The sequence below is a fragment of the Nannospalax galili genome, unplaced genomic scaffold (genome assembly GCF_000622305.1).
Source record: "Nannospalax galili isolate Female #2095 unplaced genomic scaffold, S.galili_v1.0 scaffold1313, whole genome shotgun sequence".
In the NCBI taxonomy this organism is placed as follows: Eukaryota; Metazoa; Chordata; class Mammalia; order Rodentia; family Spalacidae; genus Nannospalax; species Nannospalax galili.
The window spans coordinates 11,791-33,934 of record NW_008333275.1 but is presented as its reverse complement, the minus strand read 5'-3'; the positions used below and the strand labels follow the sequence as shown (position 1 = coordinate 33,934).

Genomic DNA, 22,144 nt, shown 5'->3' with positions numbered 1-22,144 from the left:
GGACAGATCTCAACCACCAGCTGAGCCCACTCCATGAGTGGAAAAGGTAAACCTGACACATCACATTGTACACTGTTGAATATTTCCAGCCACAAATATATTGCACTTGAAATGACAACTCGAGCCTACATTAGTCTTGGTGTGACCATATGGTCTAAGAGAAATGTGATGACTAATTGACAGAGGAGATGTTATGTGTTATAAACAAGATGCTACTGCAAAGGCACTGCAAGTCAAAGGCTTGTGGTTGGCCAAGTATCAGAAGACATAGCACGAATGGAAGAAGGGGACCAAAAGTGAGATGTGGTTGATCATTATCACGGTAACTGCATTGTTTGTGTTATTCTAGAAAGTGTGACCACAGGAAACAACACTAAAATTGGAAACATGACAATGTTTATCCATTAAGAGGAAGGTCAGATACAAAGAACAATAACCTAAAAAGAAAAAAGAAAAAGAAAAAACAGACCTCACACTGCCATGAAATAAGATATTCAAGAATTCCACACATAAACTGAACACAACGTGTGTAACCTTCATGACATCAGAAGCAATCCAGATTTGTGGTAAGAAGAGTTTAAATAACACTCTAAAGAAATTTGTCATGGTTACTCTTCTGTGATAAATCCAAACAGGAAAACACTGAACTTTCACCAAGAGAAGTTCTTAACCTCTTGTTCTACTTTGTTCTTCATTGCCATGACAAAATATTCTGACCAATACCAACTCAGGGAGGAAAGGGTTTATTTGTCTTACATCTCCCAGGTCACAGTTCATCAGGGAGCCCAAGGTCGGAACTCAGGGCAGGAACCTGGAGGCAGGAGCTGGAGCATAGGCCATGGAGGAACTCTGCTTACTGGCTTGCTCCTCTGGCCCCTGCTCAGCCTGCTTTCTTATGCAACACAGGCCCACCTGCCCAGGGGTGGCACCACCCACAGTGGGCTGGGCCCTCCCACATCACTCATCAAGAAGATGCCCCTCAGACATGGCCACAGGCCAGTCCAATAGAGGAAATTCCCTGACTGAGGCTCCCTCAACCCAGGTGTGTCAAGTTGACACTAAAGCTATCCAGCACACCTCTCCCTTGAATTCCCTCTGAATCCTTATCATTGGGATTGGAACAGAAATATTTCAGGATAGGATTGTATAAAAAACGGTTCAGATCAAATGAATGAAAAGAGACCTGAAAACAGGAAAAGGATTATTGAAACCTGAGCTCAACACCACCTTGACTTTACAGAATCTATCAAGTCATTCTTAGTGATCTGCATATAGTTCTGCCACTCCATGATAATTTTAACATGAATAACTCAAATCAAAATCTTATTTTGCAAATAGGAATAAAGGTTTTTAGTTTTGGAAGACTTTACAGTATCTCATTTATTGTTTTATTACTGATAATAATTTTCTTTACCGAGTACACTGAAATTCCATGTGCATACAGTATGTGAAATCAAGCAAAAATGATTGTCCTTTTACACACAAGATTTCCTGCCATGTCTTTGAGAAAAAATAACTCAAATTTAATAAAGTATATGGTGTAAGTAGAAGTTTTAAAGAACTTATTTAGAGTCCTTGGGGGGAGCTGTTCTAAGGTTCGGATTTCCAAAGACAGGGAAGAAAATATCATATTTGGAAGTACTGACCTAGAAATAGAACTGCCATAGATGCTCCAAGCCATAGAAAGTAAATATAGATCAGTTTAGGAAAACAAAAGCCCCGAGTGTCATTTTTCTCCCGACTATGAATACCATACGTGATGTTAACAATGAGCCTTAAAGCTTCACACTAAGAAAGCATGTTTTATACAGGAAAGTACATGCTGTGTCCCTCAACTTTAAAAAAAAAAAAAAAAAAGGAAAGGGGACTGGAGAGATGGCACAGTGGTTAAGAGCACTGGCTGTACTTGCAGAGGACCTAAGTTCAAATTCCAGCACCAATGTGGTGACTAATAACTGTCCATAACTCCAGTTCCGGATGATGCAATGCCTTCTTCTGGCCTCGACAGGCACTGCATGACATGGATGCACTTACATACATGCAGGCATAATATGCATACATTTAAAAAGTTACTAAAAAAATTTTAAAAAGGAATAAGAAAAACTAAGCTATTGCAGAGAAGTAGGACAGCAACTGGCTCTGATCTGGGAGTGGGGAGGGATTTACTGGCATGGGCTTGGAGGACATTGTAATACTCTGGATTTGATCAGGATTTGCCAGACTCATTGAATATTGTATTAAGATTGGTGGATTCCCTTGTATGTGAATATTGCTTCAAAGAAAGAATTATGAACACTAGTTACTGATAAGCACTGTGCAGGACTCCAAGGGAACTGCATTACAAATGGAAAGTATTTTGAAATGTATAAAATTTAATATACATTTGATAAATCTATAGAGAGAGGCGAGATGGACATATTTATGATAAAGTGTAGCAAAAAAGTAAAATGTTAATAGTTCAATGTGCATAATAGATATTCATGTTTACTGTAAGATGAGTTCACCTTTTCTGTCTTGAAATTTTCATAATATAATGGAAGAGGATATGAACAGAAAGATTTATACATTTACTTAGTATATGTGCGTGCGTGTGTGCATGCGTGTGTGTGTGTGGTGTGTATAACACTGCATGCATGTTTGGAGGACAGAGCACAGCTTTTAATAATCACTTTGTTCCTTTCACCACTAGATTCCTGGGATTAAATCCACATGATGAAACCTCACAGGCTTGAGGGCAAGTTCCTTCACACTTTGATCTATTGATTCATCTCTCCAGCCTCTCAACAGAAACTTTTAACTTTACAGGTTCAGAAGTTTTCACTCTCCCTTTCCAATAATATTGGTATACACACCTGTATTTGTTTAAAATTGGTATCAATGACATATGAACATTTACAAATAATTCAGTCATATTATCAACCAATTTCTGATCAAGGTGAATTGCAGAACATCATTTTAATAATTGGAAATGTATTATAATACATATGCTAATGTGTCTGAAAGAATTGTACAACCGTAAAAGAATCAACTTTAGAGCTTACTAACTACTACACTTAAAAGATGATTTTTAACATCATACTAAATAGGAAAGAGCACTTAGATAAAATCTAAGCTCATTCAGCTTTTCTGAAAAAAAAAAAACCTCTATTTCTTCAGTATGGTTTAGAGAATTCTTTTTTAATGATTTCTAAATTTTTATTTATTTTTATTTTATGTGTATGAGTGTTTTGTCTGCATGTATGTAAGTGCAGTCATGTCGTACAGTGCCCACAGAGGTCAGAAGAGTGTGTCAGAGCCCCTGTAACTAGAGTTTTGAAGTGTTATTAGCTACCATGTGGGTTCTCCTCTTAACTGCTGAGCCATCTCTCTAGCCCCAAACAACGATATTTTACTGATTCTTAGAGAGTGTAGTACAATATATTTTGACCATATTCAGACCCCCTTTCCCATCTCCTCTCTGATCCACCCCAACCTCCCTACTTCCCTTCATTTCATGTTCTTTATTGTTTTTTAAGGCCTTTGAATCCATACTCCCCCAAAACCCTACAGTGTGAGTCCATCCCCTGGAATGTAGTCAATTTACCCACTGCCACATCCTTAATGGAAACTGACTCTCCCTCTCCCAGCACTCATCAATTGCCAGTAGTTCTTCATCTAGGGCGAGCTTTTTGCCTATCTCTCCACTCCATGCTGGGATCTGGTCTGGCTTGGGCTTGTGCAGGTCTTGTGTATTCTGTCATAGCACTGTGGATTCATAGGCACAGCCACCCTATGGTGTCCAGACAACAAGGTTTCTTTGTATTCATCCACCACCTTTGGTTCTTACAATTTTTCCAGTCCCTCTTCTAAATGATCCCAGAGCCTTGGGAGGAGAAGGTGTGACATCTTACTTCTTATTATTCGCTTTCTTTTCTTAAAAAATTGTTTAGTGTGTATTCATGGAGCCATCACACATGTGTGGAGGGCCCTGGGTTGTCGGGAGCTGCTAATCATTGAGCTGTGTCAGGCTTGTTTACTGAGTGTGTATTATGCACACCAGTATCTAATCTGCCTTATCAGGAGGAATATGTTTATATGGAGAGCCTCACAACACCTGCAATAGTGGAAGCCTTTGATCTGACCGCTCCTTGACCCTCAGATACAGGTGGGGAAAAATAACAGTTGTCACTAATTGAGTTCTTCTGTATAAAAAGGCAGAACTGAAATAAATCAGAGCTGCAGTATTCACTGTGAGCCCTCCCAAGCGTCTTTTCTGTCTCCTTTCCTTTCTTTCAATCCTCACTCCCCCTTTCAGGTACTGTCCGTTTTGGCCGGCTGGCACCGGCACTGGGTAACCCATAGGAGTCAGTTCTCTCTACCATGTGCGTTTCAGGGCTTGACCTCAGTTTGTCAGGCTTGACGGCAAGTACCTTTACCAACTGAGCCATCTCACCGGCTCTTCATCGCTTTCTGTGTCTAAGTAGTTCTCTGATTTTTTTTCTTTTTACCAATCCTCAAAGGGGAATTTCTTACATTTTATGCTATTAAAATTAGTGAATTTTAGCTTTATTATTTTATTAGTAGTGGTAGCACTAATTTACCTTTCTCATGATCCAATAAATGCTAATTGGTCATCTTTTCTTCATATGATTATAGAAAATAACATTCTAAGTTGTTGCATATTGGTATTTCTGAAATAGAAATTATTGTTATGAAATGTTGTCTAGTTCTATTTAGGACATTTTGACAGGAATGTTCTTAGAGCTTTTGAGACATTCAGGGGAATCTTTGTAGTCACAAGAGAAATTCTGAAACCTTAAGTTGCTCTGTATTGATAAATTTATAAACATATATTGCTATCTTCTGGAAGGTTTTTGAGACATTTTGAAGATGACCTCACACTCACTGTCATTGAGACTGACCTTTGCCTGCTGATCCTCCTGCCTCCACCTCTTAAGTGCTGGGACTATTGGCATGCACTACTGTACCTGGCTTTCATATACTGCTTTTTTAAGTACTTTTTTGAAAACTCTCAATGAAGATCTATACCAAAGTAGAAGATGAACTTTATTTTTTTGGTCTTTTTTGAGACAGGGTCTCCCTGTAGCCCCAGCTGTCCTGGAACTCACTATGTAGACCAGGCTGGCCTTGAACTCACAGAGATCCGCCTGCCTCTGCCTCCTGAGTGCTGGTATTAAAGGGGTGAGCCACCACACCCGAAGACAAACTTTTATTAAGCAAAGTGTTACTGATGTGTGTTTTTGGTTATGCTGACGACATGGGAAACATCATCCTTAGGAAAGAGTAGTGAACTAGACGTGGATAAAAACAAATGAACCCTTAGTACTGAACGTAGACAGTGTAACTCTACCTTCTGCTGTAATCATACTGCTTCTAGTGGAGTAAAATAAATATCCTGGTAAAGTATCATGTTTAGTCTTTGCTTATGAATTTACACCCACCTTAGTGGAATAAACAAAGAAGGGTAAGTACCATACTATTGACCTGTAAAGCCATACCTCACCAGGAATCTTTATTATTGTGTCTGTCAGTCCAACGCTTTTGAAATGGCTGAAAAAAAAAAAAAAAAAAAAAAAAAAACACTTTTCGTTCTAATATTTAAATTTTTTTATGTAAGAGCCAGGCATGGGAGTGTATGCCTTTAATCACAGGCCTGGGGTTACAGAGGCAGGCAGATGTCTGTGAGATCAAGGGCAGCCTGGTCTATATAGCAAGTTCCAGACCAGCTGGGGCTATGGGGCGACCCATCTCAAAATGACCAAAATAAATAAATAATAAATAAGTAAATAGAATATTATGTAAGACACAATGAAAATTTAGCAATTGAGATTTTTAAATCAAATTTTTTTAGATCAAATTTCTGACTTGTACCTTAGTCTATAATTAGTTGTCTCATGAAATCTTATAGAACCAGTTGGGCATGTATTGAAATCAAGTTGAAAACTAATTCCAAAGTCTTGGAGCCATTCTAGTTCCTGTTTATAAAACTCTTGTGTTTTTTACTGTATTGGCTCTTTTATGACTTAACAATAAATGTTAACACTTTGTAAGCCATTCACATACACACACACATATATATATATACACATGTGTGCATGCACACTCACACATGCTAGGCAGAGATAAGAGTATCCCCTTATGTAGCCCATGGTTTTAATATCCAGTGGTCTAACCTGATTTCATTGATCTAAGCCTATTTTTTCCTTCAGAGATTATTTATTATAGTGTCTCCTAAAACACACATTAATAAGTATATCCCTGTAAATGTTGAATAATAGTATTAAAATGTATTTGTACACAATTGTATTAAATAAAGGGTGTAAATTTGAAATAATTGCTTCATAAAATAATTAGATAAATATATTGTGAGAAAAGTTTAACTTTCATGTCCCTTGTGACATTGTAGGATAAAATTGGTGCTTCTTACAAATGTATGTCTGTTTAATTTTACAGTTTTCAGCCAAACAAAGGTCTTTTGATTTAAAAGAAAGACAGAGTTGTTGTATATGAAATTCATGAAGACAAAACCTAAAATAAAAGAAATAGCATAGTTATCATAAATTATATAACATTCAAATCCCCCAAGAGAATACAGAACTTTTACTCTACATATAAATTATTTAAGACCCAATTTCTGTGATTTAGTACAGTTTAGTTTCCATAACCTGAATATATAATTAATATAATATAATATAATGTTAGCAAATTGAAAAGCTACCAGTATCATATGGAATTGTTAGTATCAATTATTATTTAAACAAAGAAGAAATAGCCTAAGGACAAGGTATGCTGATTAATTTTAAAGGTAAAGAAACAAATTTTAAAAAATAATGGGACTGGAGAGACGGCTCAGAGGTTAAGAGCACTGACTGCTCTTGCAGAGGATCTAAGTTCGGTTCCCGGCACCCACATGGCAGCTAACAACCATCCATAACTCCAGTTCCAGAGGATCCAACACCCTCTTCTGACTTCCACAGGCATTGTATGACGCAGGTACACTTACATACATGCAAGAAATACACACATACACATAAAATAAAAAGCTAAATAGTTTTAAAAGAGCCTCTGAGCAGGTCAGAGAGTATAGCTCAGCGGTGGAGCACTTGCCTAGTAAGAGTACGGCCCTGGGTTGTATCCTGGACACTGCAATAAAAAACAAGGCCAAACACTAAGTAAGAGGCCCAATTAAGTTTTTCTTATGCTATAAAAGTACATTTACACACCACAGTGTGAACCTATCTTGGTAAGAGTATTAGTAAAGGTGAAAAAGATTTTAAAGTCATATCACAGGAAAAGATATCTTTTCCAATTTTATTAGTATATATTAATTGTACATTAGAAGTTAGATCTTATGGGACAATGTGATTATTGATAAAATAAACTTTAATTATATTTTTTGTAGTAGAATGTATAAGTTAGACTCTTTAGGCCCAGTACCACAAAATGTGACTGTATTATAGACACCATTGGAAGGTGCTATGCATGTTACTGGCAGAGAAAGGTAATCGTCAACCTTACCCATCAGTGAACCCTAAGAGCTATGATAACAACTCTGTGGAGAAATGTAGCTAGCTCATTAGTGGCACAAATGTTATGGGAGCAACCGCCTTCTAATTGGATTTGATGCCTGCTTCACAAGATGAAGTCTATACCTGACACTGTTATCATGTCCAAAAACCCATGGTTAGACAGGTCACAGGCAATAGGCAACAGCCTACTACTACCATTCTGATAAATAGACATAATATTAAACTGACATAACAGCTTATAGTTATACACATAGATGAGTGCATCTCTCAACTCCACTGGAGAAGGTTCTTCTTGCAGTAAATGGCAACTCACACAGAGACCCACATTGGTCTGGGAGAAGGGGAGTCAGTTTTCCTTACTGGTAAAACCCCAGTTGATTGGCTAGACTCCAAGGGATGGACCCACACCCAAGAGCATTTAGAAAATACAGATTAGATTTAGCGGGCTTTTTACTTATTGTTTTAAAGCAAATACTAATAAAGGACATGAAGTCAGGGGGGTAACAAGGTGTGGGGGGCAAGAATATGATCAAAATGCATTGTATGACATTCTCAGTAAAAAAAATTTTAATGTCTTTAAAAGTTAAAAATTAGGTCATTAGGGCAGTTTTTCACCTAATATGGTTAATGTCTGTATAAGAAGCTTTAAGAGGCAATTTGGACATGCACAAGTACAAAAGGATGCCTGTATTGAGGCGGGAGAAAAGGACCACCCACCAGGGAGGCCTCAGAAGGAGCTACCCTTGCCAAACTTTGCTCTTGGCTGTCTAGCCTGTAGGACTACAAAAACAAATCATGTTGTTTAAACTGCCTAGTTTGTAGACGTCCTTACAGCAACCTTAGCATGTGTAAATAGGTTTTGGTGGTAAAAGTGTATCACTATAGCAAAGACTTAGAATACCTGCAAATGGCTTTGGAACTGGATAATGTGTAGAGGACATGAGACTTTTGAGATGCACGTAAGAGTTTGAGATGCCCCTGGTTGCCTTGAAAAGGCTCTTGGTGAAAGGATATTAAAGTTGCTCTCTTAAGGTCTCGGATGGATGGAAATGGAGACTAAGTCACTGGATACTAGGGCAATGGCCATGGTGTTATAACCTGGCAAGGAAGTTCTACAGTTTAATGCTTTGTGTGTGTTTAATTCTTAACAGGAAGTGAAACAGGATGAATGTGAACATTTAGCTGAGTGGAAGGATAAATTGCTATGCAAAAAGAAACCAAGAATTAAATTTAAAATATCTCAGACTGTCTATATCTTAAAAAGCATATGAGAAACCATATCTTACCATATCAGACTGTCTATTTCTTAAAAAGCATCTGAGAGGAGACCTTAAGGGTTTACTCAAGTGACTGAATGAAACTCGTGGATCTGCTCAATCACTTGGATAGAAGATCTGTAGTCACTCAGAAAAACCTACAGGAGAGCCCTGTATCTGGTGATTAGACCCCTCCCACTTCCTTAGGAGTCCAACAAAACTTTTGGAAGTTTTATGCCAGCAAAATCACTGGCAAGTTGAATTAAGGAGACAAAGATGAGATGAAATAAAGAAAGGTTACAAGATCTGTGGTAGTCCTCATGATAGACCAAGAAAACAGGACAGTTACCAGCATGTTACTCTTCCAGAAGTGGGAAGAATGACCAGTTCAAAAGCTGGCAGAGATGCCACTGCCACCACAGCTCCAAAGACACTGTCACAGGAAGTAGGCTGTGTCCTCTTGGGTTCCAAAGAAAGGAGAGATCACACCTCAGTTTCCAAAGATTGAAAAATCCCATCGATTTCAGTAATCCAGCCACCACTACACCAAGTCAAGAGCACAGGGCCATTGCTTTGGTGGCTAAGGGAAAGATCACTGAACTAAAGAGACTCATTCTTAAGACCTAGAATTTAGAGAATTTTTATGCTGAATTTCTCATCAGCCATACAGAAGCAGTTGCCCAATCATCTAGCTAAGGTAGCATTTCCTGAAAAACAACTATCTTTCTGATAAACTCTGCTGGAGGAACACTTTTCTGGGAGAAATGGAAGTAAAAGAGACTGTTGAGAGGGACCAAGAAACACTGATGGACTTTGATCCAAATCGAGAGGATAGCTCGTGATAAAGAGGATGCACGTGAGAATGAGCATCCTCCTGGGGAGCATCCTCCTGGGGATGGTGTCCGTTCAGGTCTGGAACCAGGGAATAGCGCTCATTGCTGGCATTTTCTATGCAGTGGTGAACAAGCAAAAATCTATAATCACTAGCTTGCTATTGTTTTGTATTAATATTTGACTACAGTGTTTTAGAATTAAGTAAAGAATAAATGCAAATATAAAGGCGAACAAAAATAATTTGATGCTGGGCTATGCTCTCATAAAAGTTGCAGGCTTGCTTGGGACTGAACACATCTTTCTTGTTTTTTGATCCTTCCATTTGGAATAAGACTATCTACCTTATGTCTGTCTATCCCACGATCAAATCTGAGAGGTATTATGTAGATTCACAGATTCACAGTTGGAGACGTCTTTTGCTGAAGGGGCAGGTCAGACTGTAGTCTTACCCATATCTGATTTAGATGAAAGTTAGAAGAGATCGTTGACTGAAAAGTGAAGCTTGAATATGACACATCCTTTAAAACTTTCAGAACAGTGTGAATATATTTTTGCAAATAAGAAAAAAATAACATTGGGAGAGTCAGAGGGCAGAGTGCTATAAATTTAATTATGGCACCCAAAAATCTGTAACTCCAGTACCCAGAATATATTTGGAGATAAGGTTCTTAAGAGGCAGGTGAATTAAAATGAGGTTGTTAGGCTGAGCCCTAATGCAAGTTGATGTCATCAAAGTAATCAGTGTAAAGACACAGAGAGACGAGGGCTCTCTCTAAGCTAGGGAGAAAGCTCAGAAGATCCAAACTGCTGACATCTTGAAGTCAGACCTCTAGCTCCAGAACTATGAAATTAAAATTTTTTATTTATACCACCCTGTTTCTTTACTTTGTTGTGAAAGAACTAGATACCAAAGGAGTTTGTAAGAAAAATTCCCAAGGGAGAGTAGATGAAGGAATAAAACAATACTATCTGCCCATAGAGGGAAAAGCTCTACAAATGGGATAGGACTTAAAGAACTGTCTCTTTCTTCAGTTCCCCAATATTTTTGAAATTATGCCCAGGATTCCTTTATTGATGTTCGTAGGCAGTAACTAAACTAAGCACCTTATGCTAAGTAGGCACTTACATATCAGAGGGCTGAGCCAGATCATTTTCCCACAGCCACTGTTTGCTAGTTCCATTGTAGTAGACGCCAACCCAAAAGAAATGTTTCAGAGTGAAGAAATCCTGATAGTAAGAAAACACATAAACACATAGGACCTCTATTGTTATCTGTTCATCAACTACATGGAAGTACCTTTTAAAAGGTCAACATCCTATTCTATGCCTCCGGCCCACAGACACACTGAATGTATGCTGATTATTAGACATGATGATGCAGCAATGAAAAATACACATTTTCTGCAAATGTGGATGATGTAGAATATAAGAAAATAAACCTGAATCAAAAGATAGTGTTCATTTGAAAAAAAAAAAAGGAATGAAATTTCAAAAGCTAGAATCTTCATAGATTTCTTGGAGACTAACGTCACCTGACACCTTCAGGACATCACAAGGAGACCCTATTTATCAATAGGCACTTTAACTTGATGCTGGCAACATTGCTGGACTTAGGATAAACTCCCTCATGCTCTCTGTTATAACTGTTCTAGACTAAGATGACTGCCATCTTGGTTGGGCGATGAGGTTCTGATTTGTTTTTCCTTTCTCTCTGACTGATATATGACTGAAAAGAACTGTTTCCTTCTGGACTAATTTTATTTATTTATGGAACTGGGAACTGAACTTCAGGAAAAGTATTCTACCACTGAGCTACATTCCTCAAGCCTCTTTATGCTTTCTGATTTTGACAGAGGGTTTTAATAAGTTGCCCAGACAAGCACTGAACTTTCAATCCTCTCGCCTCTGCCTCCCAAGGAGATAGATTACAGGTCTGTACCACCACCATCAATATTTATATTTTTCATGAAGGGAATTCCAAATATTACTTCAGACTATTTATCTCTTTGTTATACGATATACAGATCTAGCCTAGATTTTATTCACGAAAAGTGAAACAAAAGATAAAACAATTTTACCTTTCAGTCATTGACCTAGTGCTCAACTTAAGCAACTATAAATGATGCTCAGTGTAATCGAGTTACTCACTCCAGCTATGTTGTGTCTTATGACACAGAGCAGCAACATACCATCTCCTCTCTGTTTATCTTGATGAGACTGGAATTGACAGATGAGCAGGCACGCTGACTCTCTCTCCAAGTCAGAGCTTCCTTGGAGAAGTAGTAACAACGGCATCTGAACCAGACCCAGTTCTTTGGACAAGGATGATGATGAGGTCCTGGAGAAAGATTATCACTTCAGTGAGGAGACTCACAGACTCTTGTTTTGAGTATTAGTTTTTAAAAACACACCTTGCCAACAGGTGTACACCTATGGTCTTTCAGTAATATTATAAAGAGACAATGAAGATAGTTAGAATGAAATTATGAACTGTAAATGCATACTTTTGGTTTTATTTTTATCTAAAGTTGTTACTAATTTTCAGATCATTCATGTTTTAGAATATACATCTTCTGAGACCTATTCACACTTATAACTGAACCATTAATTTTCTTGCATCTGTAGAACTGAGAAGAAAAAACATCTCCTTATAGCATCAATTAGAATATTTTGTTGAAAATTTGTCCTTCCAAACTTTCTTCTCATGTTAATTCTATTCTCACACAAAACTGTGAGATCTTACAAGAATCTACATATTATATACAGATGTATATAATAAAACTAAATAGTTCTGCATTATTATTTTACAGTTAGTTACACATAAGTTTCTGTCTCATATCAATATAAACTGTTTCCTTTCGGGACCATGGCATGTATCTTCTATACTCAGCTGAAGAACTTGCCTATAAAGGCTCTGTCTGCTGTTTCTGGAACTAATACAAGCAATAAATAGCTTTTTATGATTCAGTCAGTGCACAGCATCAGGGTATAAAACCAACACCTGCCAGGCATGGTGGCGCTTGCCTTTAATCCCAGCACTCAGGAGGCAGAGGCAGGCGGATCTCTGTGAGTTCAAGGCCAGCCTGGTCTACATAGTGATTAGAGCTTGGATGTATTTTGCATTGATTCAAAGTTTTCTAAATATCCCAAGGTTTCTGTTGAAAATACTTTAAGATATCTAAAACCCCAACTGCTTGAGGTGGGAATACAAGCAAAAAAAAAAAAAAAAAAAAAAAAAAAAAAAAAAACACTTACCTTTTTGCTGGACTGCCGAAGAAGTGCTTTCAGAAGATGCTACAAAAATATTCCACATCATTAGTTCTTTCTTTTATATCAGCACATCAAAATGAATTAATAAAAGGCTATGTTCTGTAAGGACAAATCAGCAAATTATTGGATTTATTTATTTTTGTTTTATGTTTATGAGTATTTTGCCTGCATATATGTTTACGTGAGTTGTGTGTACTGTGCCTGCAAAGGCCAGAAGAGGCTCTGGATCTCTTAGAACTAGTTAACAGATGATTATCTGTTGCCATATGGATGCTGGGAACCCAAGCTGGTTCCTCTGCAAGAGCAGCCAGTGCTCTTAACTGTTGAACCATCTCTTCAACACCTGACAATTCGGTAACTTTAAAGTAAATATTAAAGAGGAAGGTTGTCTTTTCTCCCCTCTGCTGGAGCTGGCAAGCCCACCCAGTGTCGTATAGTCTAGACCAGCACTCCTGCTGTGGTAACAGCAAGGAGGGATTTTGATGGGAGCAGACGCTGTGGGCCAATCCCGAGGACAGGGAGTGGAGCTATGGTTACTCACAGTTTGCAGTGAGAACAGCCACCACCACAGCTGCAGCCATCAGGAGAAGACACAGGACACCAAGCACTCCGGAGATGCGCCTCCACGGAGGCGAGTAATCCTCTGAGACGGAAGAGAAACCAACAGCAGAGCAGGACCCAAGGCAGAGGATGGACAGTGCGAGGCGATGGGACAAACAGATTAAACTCATATGGAACAGTTCGGTCAAGAACGCATCCTGATGCTCATTTACTTCTGAGTCTCATAATTAAGTCTGTGGAATATTTTCACCCAATTTTTAAACGAAATAATGTTACATTAATATAAATGCTTGAACAATAAAAATTTATTTGCTCACTGAAGGGCACATGGGGAAACCCAGAGTATCTGGAATGGTCTATGGAAGTAGTTAAATATCCTTAATTTAAAATGATATTAAGCAATCAACACTAGAAGTACAAATACCTCAGTAGAAAAATAACCAAAAGCATGAGCAAATAATTCACAATTTATATAATAAAAAAATAGAAGTACAAAGCTTTTTTTCATAGTTTTTTGGATAAAATAATATTAATAGAAAAACTGAGCCTGCAGTTCTCTTCTGCCTCCTACTCCTACTCTGCGACATGGCCCTGTTCCGTCCCGCCCCCACCCTAACAAGGTGGGGTGGGCTAAACAAGAAAGCTATCTAAAACCTAGGTGGGAAATGGCTGGTTCAGCTCTGAGTTCCCTGTACGAAAAGGAGATGGTTACCTTCTGAATTTGAAGCCAAATAAATATCATTTGATCATTCTTTCCCTCCCGCATTCCCTGCCTTCTTACTTTAACTCAGTGAACATGTATCGAGTGTTTCATGAAAGGACGAGACTTAACAAGAGAGTTGAGAATAAGGTGAGTGTCACTCAACCTAAGAGATTCTACCTTCCTCCTTCCTGAGTCTATGCCTCAGATGCCTGATGAACAGGTCCAATTGCCTGGGACCAATTCACATCCATGATAGACTCAAACTTAACCCTGAGTCTCAGTGCCTTTTAACAATCCTTTTATTCTTGGTCAGCTTCTTTCTTTCTTTTGTTGTTGTTGTTGTTATTTACTTACCAGAATTCTCTTCCAAATACTTGCCACTGACTTCCTACTATTTCCCTTTATGAAAAAGAGCAAAGATCAATAGACTATAAAATGAATGTTCTAGAGGAAAGTGTTGAAGGCTTGCATTTCATTGCTGTGGGCTTTTGTTTTATTTGGAGTTGGGGGAGTATAATCTCTTCAGGTTTCAGACAACCTGAATTCCTATGGAAAATTCAATTCACTTTCTGCTTTCTCAATTTCAATAGCATCCTTCACTGGAATACACCTGCTTTTAGAATAAGCATAAAACAAAAGAGGGCTCTAGACAAATCAGCATCATTCTGACTAAAAGTGCTTAGCCAACCAAAATCAACAGTTGATTTCTGAGCAATCTGTGGATTAGTCTGTGACGTTCTGAAAGTTCACCTTCTTCATCTATTCCTGCCTATCTCTTCCAGATAACTGGGTCTGGAAAGTGCAACCCTGCAGCAATTAGAGGAACATTCCAGAAACAAGCCATAATCTATAACTTTGCGTGAAAACTTGATGAGGATTTAATTTTATTTTGCTAATATCCAGTTTGAGTTCCAAATCTGAAAGAAATATGTTCATTTTTTAATTTATTTCAGGTTATAATAAGATCAAAAATTCCATGTCCGCTGTATACAATGCCCTGGTTCAGAAATCATGGGCCCAATTACATGTTTAATTCTCACACAGTAAAATTCTCAAGGCTCCAGACCAAGATCCCTAAGCCCAGTCCTCTAGGCAGCTGCACCCAGTAATTCACTCCTTGACTCCTGAAGTCTCATACCCAGGGAATTCATTTTCATCCTTTGTCTCTACTAGAACGTCTATTCTTCCATTCAAATCTAAAGTGATTCTTACTTTAGCAATGAAACGTCTAAACTATCTTAACTGATCTCCAATTGCTGTAGTATTGATCTTTGGCCTTTCTCATAATCTATATTAAATTGATATTTCATTTTAATTTGCATATTTCTAATTAGACTCAGGTAAAACAACTTTTTGTTGCTTCTAGTATTTCCCTATTTATAGCACAGTTTCATACATAATCTCAAACATTCTCTATACGTTAACTGTGTCCTACCTTCACCAGTGACATCTTCTGCTGGATTTTTGTGCTTTTTACGGCGTTTGCAGTGTTTTTGCTTCTCTCCCTTGAATGACAATTCATTTGAACAAAATTTATTCTTCCTACTGTTCTTTGCTGTCTGCATCTGAGAGTTCTCATTTAGGGTAGAAAAAGCTGTGGTCTCTTCATTCATCTCTATAAGGGAAAAGCTGTGAGATGGAGTGCAAACATTGTGCGTTATAGTTGGAGAAAGGATGTTGTGGTACAAACAAGTAAAGAATTGTTTTGAAGAACAGATATGCCCCAAATATAAGAAACATACCACCAAAAAATGTAGAACACAAAATATTAGAAGAGTTCAAAGTCATCTAGTTCATGTTTTAAATTGTACTGGGAATCAAACCCAGGGCTTTTCTGCATGCTGGGCAAATGCCTTACTGTTGAGCTACATTCCCAGCCCTTGGCTTTATGAGAGAGTTTCATTGTACAACCTAGGCAGGCCTCGAACCGGTAATGCTCCTGCCCTTATCTCCAACTTCATTCTTCTTTGAATGAGGCCAAGCTGGGAGTGCTTACTTGTCATGCATAAGGCCCTAGGTTCTATCCTAGCACCTTATACAAACAGAAAAAAAGTAATTACTGTCTTTAATAACTGAAAAATTACTTACATATCTACAACTAATTAATCTCCAAAATTTTAGGCATAATCCTCTCTAAAATCATTGAAACTTACATTTTGAAGTTCAATTAATTGTCAAGTGATTTTCTGCTTATGCTCCTAGAAATATAAGTGGTATTAGCTGTAGATCCTGGAAAGTATTATATACTTTATGATTAAAGCATGGAGCTAAGATAAACTTTCCTTCTTTTTCTAAGTGACTCCATAGTTTAGGACTGAAAGGCAGCATCTTCTGTATTATTTTAGTACTTAAAAAAATCCATATCCCATTTATACAGTCTTGACTTAGTAGTTTGCCTCTAGGTTTCATATACATCCTCCACAGTATTAAAAAGTAAGTAGTGCTGGGCATAGTGGTACTCATGTTTAATCCCAGTTCTTGGGAGACACAGGCAGGCAGATCTTTGTGAGATCAAGGCCAGCCAGTTCTATATATAGAGTTTCTGTAGCTACAAGGAGACTCTGTCTCAAAACAAAACAAAATCAAACAAACCAATAAAAAAGGAAATAATCAAGATAAAGTGAATGCTGAAATATCTAAAATTTAGTTTGAAGACATTTTAGTTGCGTTTTCTAATCTTGGCTCTCAGCATAGAGTTTTCAAAACACTGATCAGAGCAAAGTCACTTAATTATCAGACTTTAAAATGATTAACTCAGCTTCCCAGAAAACTTGTATTGGTAAAAATTACGTTACCTAATAAGAGTCAAGTAAAACCAACTCCTGATTTCTTGAAGTCAGAGATTTTTACTCTAGTTAACGTTTATATTGTTTTAGCAATGTCTAAAAAGAGGCTACTACGCCCCCCCAAATATTTTGATTAGTCATATGTTCCAAAACTTAAGGATGAGAGCTTTACAATTGAACCAGAAATGGTTAAATATACCTGAATTGAGGAGGAAATTCCAGAAAGTTCTGTAACAGCTGTAGCGTGATTGTATCTCAGGAGTCAGAAGCTGGTCATGAGGAGCAGAAATGGAAACTGGCACCCAGTCGAAAGGTGCTTCCCTGGTCACGTGTCACAGTCATCAACAGAAACTTCACTGATTGTTTTTTCCTTTATCACCTCTAAGACCAGTGAGAACACTGCTTTAGAACTCAAGAGAGGTGACACACCTCATTTGTAGCCATGGCAGGTGAAGTATTTTGTAAACAGGACATTTCTGAAATAAAAATCTTCCTTCCCAATAGGTACAGTTTCACAAAAGTTTTGCTATATTTGCCTCTCTGAAGCCACAAATCGAAAGCTATTGAGTCAAAATAGCATTGCAAAGGTATGTGTGTGTATGTGCATGTGTGTGTGTGTGTGTGTGTGTGTGTGTGTGTGTGTATGTCCTGTGTCAGTTGGTATATCATTTCCTGATTGGACAACCATCATAGCAACATATTAATACGAACTAGAACAGCTGCACTGTCACCTGGTGATGGACTGTGATGGGAACACTTTAATGTGTGCATCCTTATTGACGGAAACATCATCTTAAGACACACATGGCAATACTTGAATTTTTTATGTGGGGACAGAAAATGCTCAGACTCTTGGATCGTAAAGGTCTCTTTAGGTTGTGCTTCTGCTCAGTTTCACTCCATTCTTCAGCATCTTTTTATAAACTTTTTAACATGTATTTAATGTGTGTGTGAGAGTATATGGTGTGTGTGTGTGTGTGTGTGAGTGTATGTGTGTGCAAAAATGCACCATGGCCTATGAGAGGAGGTTAAAGGACAACATTTCAGAGTCAGCTCTGTCCTTCCCACTATGTAGATTTCAAGGTTCAAACTCAGGTCGTCAGGTTTGACAGAAGTATGTTTACCTGCTGAGCCATCCTCCTAGTGTCCATATTCAGCATCTTTTTAAAAATATATTTTTTTATTTAGTATTTGTATTGTTATATGTATGAGTGTATTGCCTACATGTATGTAAGTATACCCATGTTGTACATTGCCCACAGAGGTCAGAAAAAGGTGTTGAATCCCCTGGAACTGGAGTTACAAATGGTCGTTAGCTGTCATATTTGTGTTGGAAATCAAACCCGGGTCTTCTGCAAGAGCAGCTAGTACTCTTAACCACTAAGCTGTCTCTCAAGCCACCATCTTTTAAAGAAATTAATATTGGGCTAGAATGACAGCTCAGTGGTTAAGAGCATTGACCTCTTTTCCAAAGGGTCTGGGTTCAGTTTCCAACAACCAACTCCAGTTCCAGGGGATATGTCGCCCTCTGCTGGTTTCTGCAGGTATTGCATGCAAATGATACACTTACATACATGCAGGCAAAACACTAACAGACGTAAAATAAAAATAAATAAATCTTTTTTAAAAATTAATATTAACTGAAATGGTAGCTCTTTTGTTAATTTATTCATACACTTGCAAAAGTTACTTCATAATTGTCATAAATGCTAAATATGGATGGAAAAATAGATGATTGGTACATAGATTTAATAGTATAATCACAGCTTCAAAAATATACCTGATATAGTGTATGTTGTTTATTGAAAGAATAAGTGAAATAATGATCCAATAATATACTTAGCCATGGTGTAAATAATGGCTAGGAAACACTGGATTCTATGAGAATATTCAACTGGTAGGTTTCTTTTTGTTTTTTAAAGAGAATGATGGATGGTTTCCATAAGAAAAGGTTGTTTGGTTGAGTTGGGAAAATAATATACATAATACTAAATTGAGTATATAAAGAAAATGGAAGAGATAGCTGTGCTCTAATCATGACATGAAAGGTTTAAAGGAACACATAACATCTGTGCAAATGGCAGAGGAGGAACTGCTGAACACTAGGTGAAATACTGCACAGTTACACAAAGTTAAACTAGTTTGGTCTTTATTTTGAATGAAATCATTGTTTTATCCTGCTTTGTTTTAGCAGAAAAATTTATGTTCATACTCATACTTCTAGAATATACTCTGGCTTTTATGAGAGGAGAAGTTTAAAGGGCCAAGCGTGGATATGTGAGGCAGAAGGAGATTGTTGGAATTCAGTAAAAGTGCTGCTGTGGAAGTATAGAAAGCAAAATTCTTTAATTGGATATGATCTGATGATTAATTGGAAATACAGGGAAATGGAGATAGAGGGCCAGGGTATAGGATAAGATAAGAGTAGATCAGTGGTACCATTCATCAACATGGTTACACTAGAGGGGAACCCTTAGCTGCATGGGACAGATAAGTTTGAGGACACAGTTCTGTGAAATTACTTTGAGACATCCAAGTGTGTGGTCGCTGGCTATGGCTGCTCTCCTGCTCTCTTAGTTCTTCTGATCAGTCGTCTGGTCCGGACCCCAGGGCTGGTGAGGAGTCTACGCCAGCATCGCCACATTCAGGCACAGGAGACCAGGTTCAGTGACACAGATCTGCTTTATTGCAAGGAAGTACGGGCTTATATAAGGGTAATAGTCCAATCATAACAAAGCATATGGGATCCCTTATTAGCATGGCAGACTAGTATCCTATTACAGTCTGGCAGGCCAGATGCCCTATTAGCATGACAAATTTCAGTTTCTAAACAGGAAGCAATGTATTCCAGCATGATAGGTATGTAAGGCAAAAGGCAAAATCAGTCACAAGTTTTTCCACAACACAAGTGGAGGTGCCAAGGAGGTAACTGAGTGTGCACAGTGGAATCGCAGGCAAACTTTTAGTAAGTGCTACCACAAGGATGGAAGATTGAACATCACAAATTGAGGACAGCTAGGATGGACTCTTGAACATCACAAATTAAGGATAGCTAGGATGGAGTCTTGACCATCACAAATTGAGGATGGCTAGGATGAAGTCTTACCAAGAAGACAATAAACATTGAATGGTTATTGTGAACAGCCAGCCCAGCAAAAGAAAATCTCAGAAATCACACTACAAGGAAGCCATGACAGTTTTTGAGTGAAATTTCTGCTGAATTGGATGATGGTAAGAGGTGAGATTAACATAAACTGTTTTGGTCAAGCCAGAACACTTCTAAAATAAAAGAAACTATTGTAGTTATATTGGGGGAATAGATATAAATAAGCTGAATTTTCTTAAGAGAAACAGGCTTGAACTAATGTGTCTATAGCTCCCAAGAGACTTGTGCAGAGAAACATGAGATGCTTTTACTGCTTATCATTCATCCATCCACATTCAGCATCTTGCTTTGATTCATTTCATTTTTGCCTTGAAGATCATTCTTCTTTCTCAAAATGAGGCATTTGGCATCATGTTCAGACACTGCCAGGCTGTCTCCTCGCCTGGAACCCATCTTTTCCATGCAATCACTGTTTATCCAGGATCCCTGTTTACTCAAGACAAATGAAAATTTATATATCATGAATTCACATCTTAATCTGTGACAAAGCAGTAAACTTTCCTCCTTTCCTCCTCCTCTTCCTTCTCTTTCTCCTCCTCCTCCTCCTCTTCTTCCCCTTCCTCCCTTCTCTCTCTATCTCTCTCCCTCTATCTCTCTCTCCCCCCCACAGGTCCCCTGTAGCCCAGGCCACCCTCAGACTCACTATGTAGCTAAGGATGACCTTGAAAATATGATCCTCCTGCCTCTATTTCCCACATATTGGAATTACAGATAAGCATCACCACTTCTTATAACTTGAGAATCTATTGCCTTTCCAATAAATAACACAAATTAAGTCTATTTACTTCTATAAAGCCATGATTATATTAATACAGTTTTCATTTAAATCTTGATTTCCTTAGAAACTTCACAGGGAGAAATACAGAAGTAGCTGATCTTTTCTTTGTGTATTTGCTAAAGAATTATGAAAATAAAATATGTGTGCCTCAATCATAGAAATACATTGCTGACCCATGTCCTTATTTGTTACACATATTGTATATTCTAATTTGCATTTTCCCATCATATCAGATTTCATAAAAATCACATTTGTAAAGTATGTTATATACTCTCTCCCTCAAGTCACATACAGTATGCATAAGTACACATACAAATAAACTCCTAAAATAGCTCAATAAATGAATGTAGTATAATCTGACATTGCAATAAAGACACGTATATTAGGCTTGTAAAGAAACATAAGAGTATAGTTTTAATAATTGCATTCAGAAACAGTAATAATAATTCTTAAAGGTAGGAAAGGGTCTGGGAGTTGTGGCACATGTCTGCAATCTCAGCACTTGGGAGGCTGAGGTGCAAGGATGGAGAGTTCCAGGCTAGCCTGAGCTAAATAGTGGACCCTGTCTTAAAAATCAAAAACAGGGGGAAAAAAAAGCAAGACATTTAATCAATACTCTTACACCAGCTTTTAAATGTCCTAATATGTAGAATTTACTTTGAGTCACATTTAGGTTTCTTCAAATAGAAAATTAAATTTTAAAATATTGTTTTATAAGTATTTCACTTATTTTGATGAAGATCTATACCTTGCTTCTTAAAGTATTACCCATAAGCTCTATTCACAGGAAGTATTCACTTCCCCAAATCTCATGTCTTAATTTTAAGAATGCAATGGGAATCAGGTTAAGGAGACACTATATGTAACCTGAAGTTTATGGCACCTTAGATATCCCAATTTTAAAATTATTACCACACTAAGACTTTGAGAATGACAGTAAATAATGAAATGGCACTTGTGACTCTTGCCCACAGGAAACTCTCTCAATGAACCTTTAGCTATAATCAGAAATCATGGCTTTACATGCCAAAGTCTTTCTCCTTGTGTGCTAGTAAGGTTTCCATTTCTACAAGAAATTGCAAGAGGTAATAAACATATTAAAAGTAAAAGTTTGAGCTGGGCGTGGGCACAGCTCATGACTTTAATTCCAGCAGCCCAGGAGGCTGAGGCAAAAGGATCTCTGTGCGATCAAGGTCAGCTTGGTCTCCATAATGAGTTGTAGGCCAGCTGTGACTACAGGGAGACCCTGTCTCAAAAAGAT

General features: G+C 37.8%; 1 protein-coding gene across 1 annotated transcript; it reads right to left on the bottom strand.

The window, feature by feature from the left end:
* Nucleotides 1-7,088: 7,088 nt before the first annotated feature.
* Nucleotides 7,089-17,222, bottom strand: LOC103729805 (killer cell lectin-like receptor subfamily E member 1). Its single transcript, XM_017796855.1, has 7 exons — nucleotides 17,139-17,222; nucleotides 15,589-15,782; nucleotides 13,431-13,532; nucleotides 12,875-12,913; nucleotides 11,809-11,957; nucleotides 10,746-10,846; nucleotides 7,089-7,143 (listed from the first exon to the last, which is right to left on the bottom strand). The coding sequence occupies exons 2-7, from the start codon at nucleotides 15,764-15,766 to the stop codon at nucleotides 7,089-7,091; spliced, it is 624 nt and encodes a 207-aa protein (XP_017652344.1). The 5' UTR covers nucleotides 15,767-15,782; nucleotides 17,139-17,222.
* Between the last annotated feature and the right edge of the window lie 4,922 nt (nucleotides 17,223-22,144).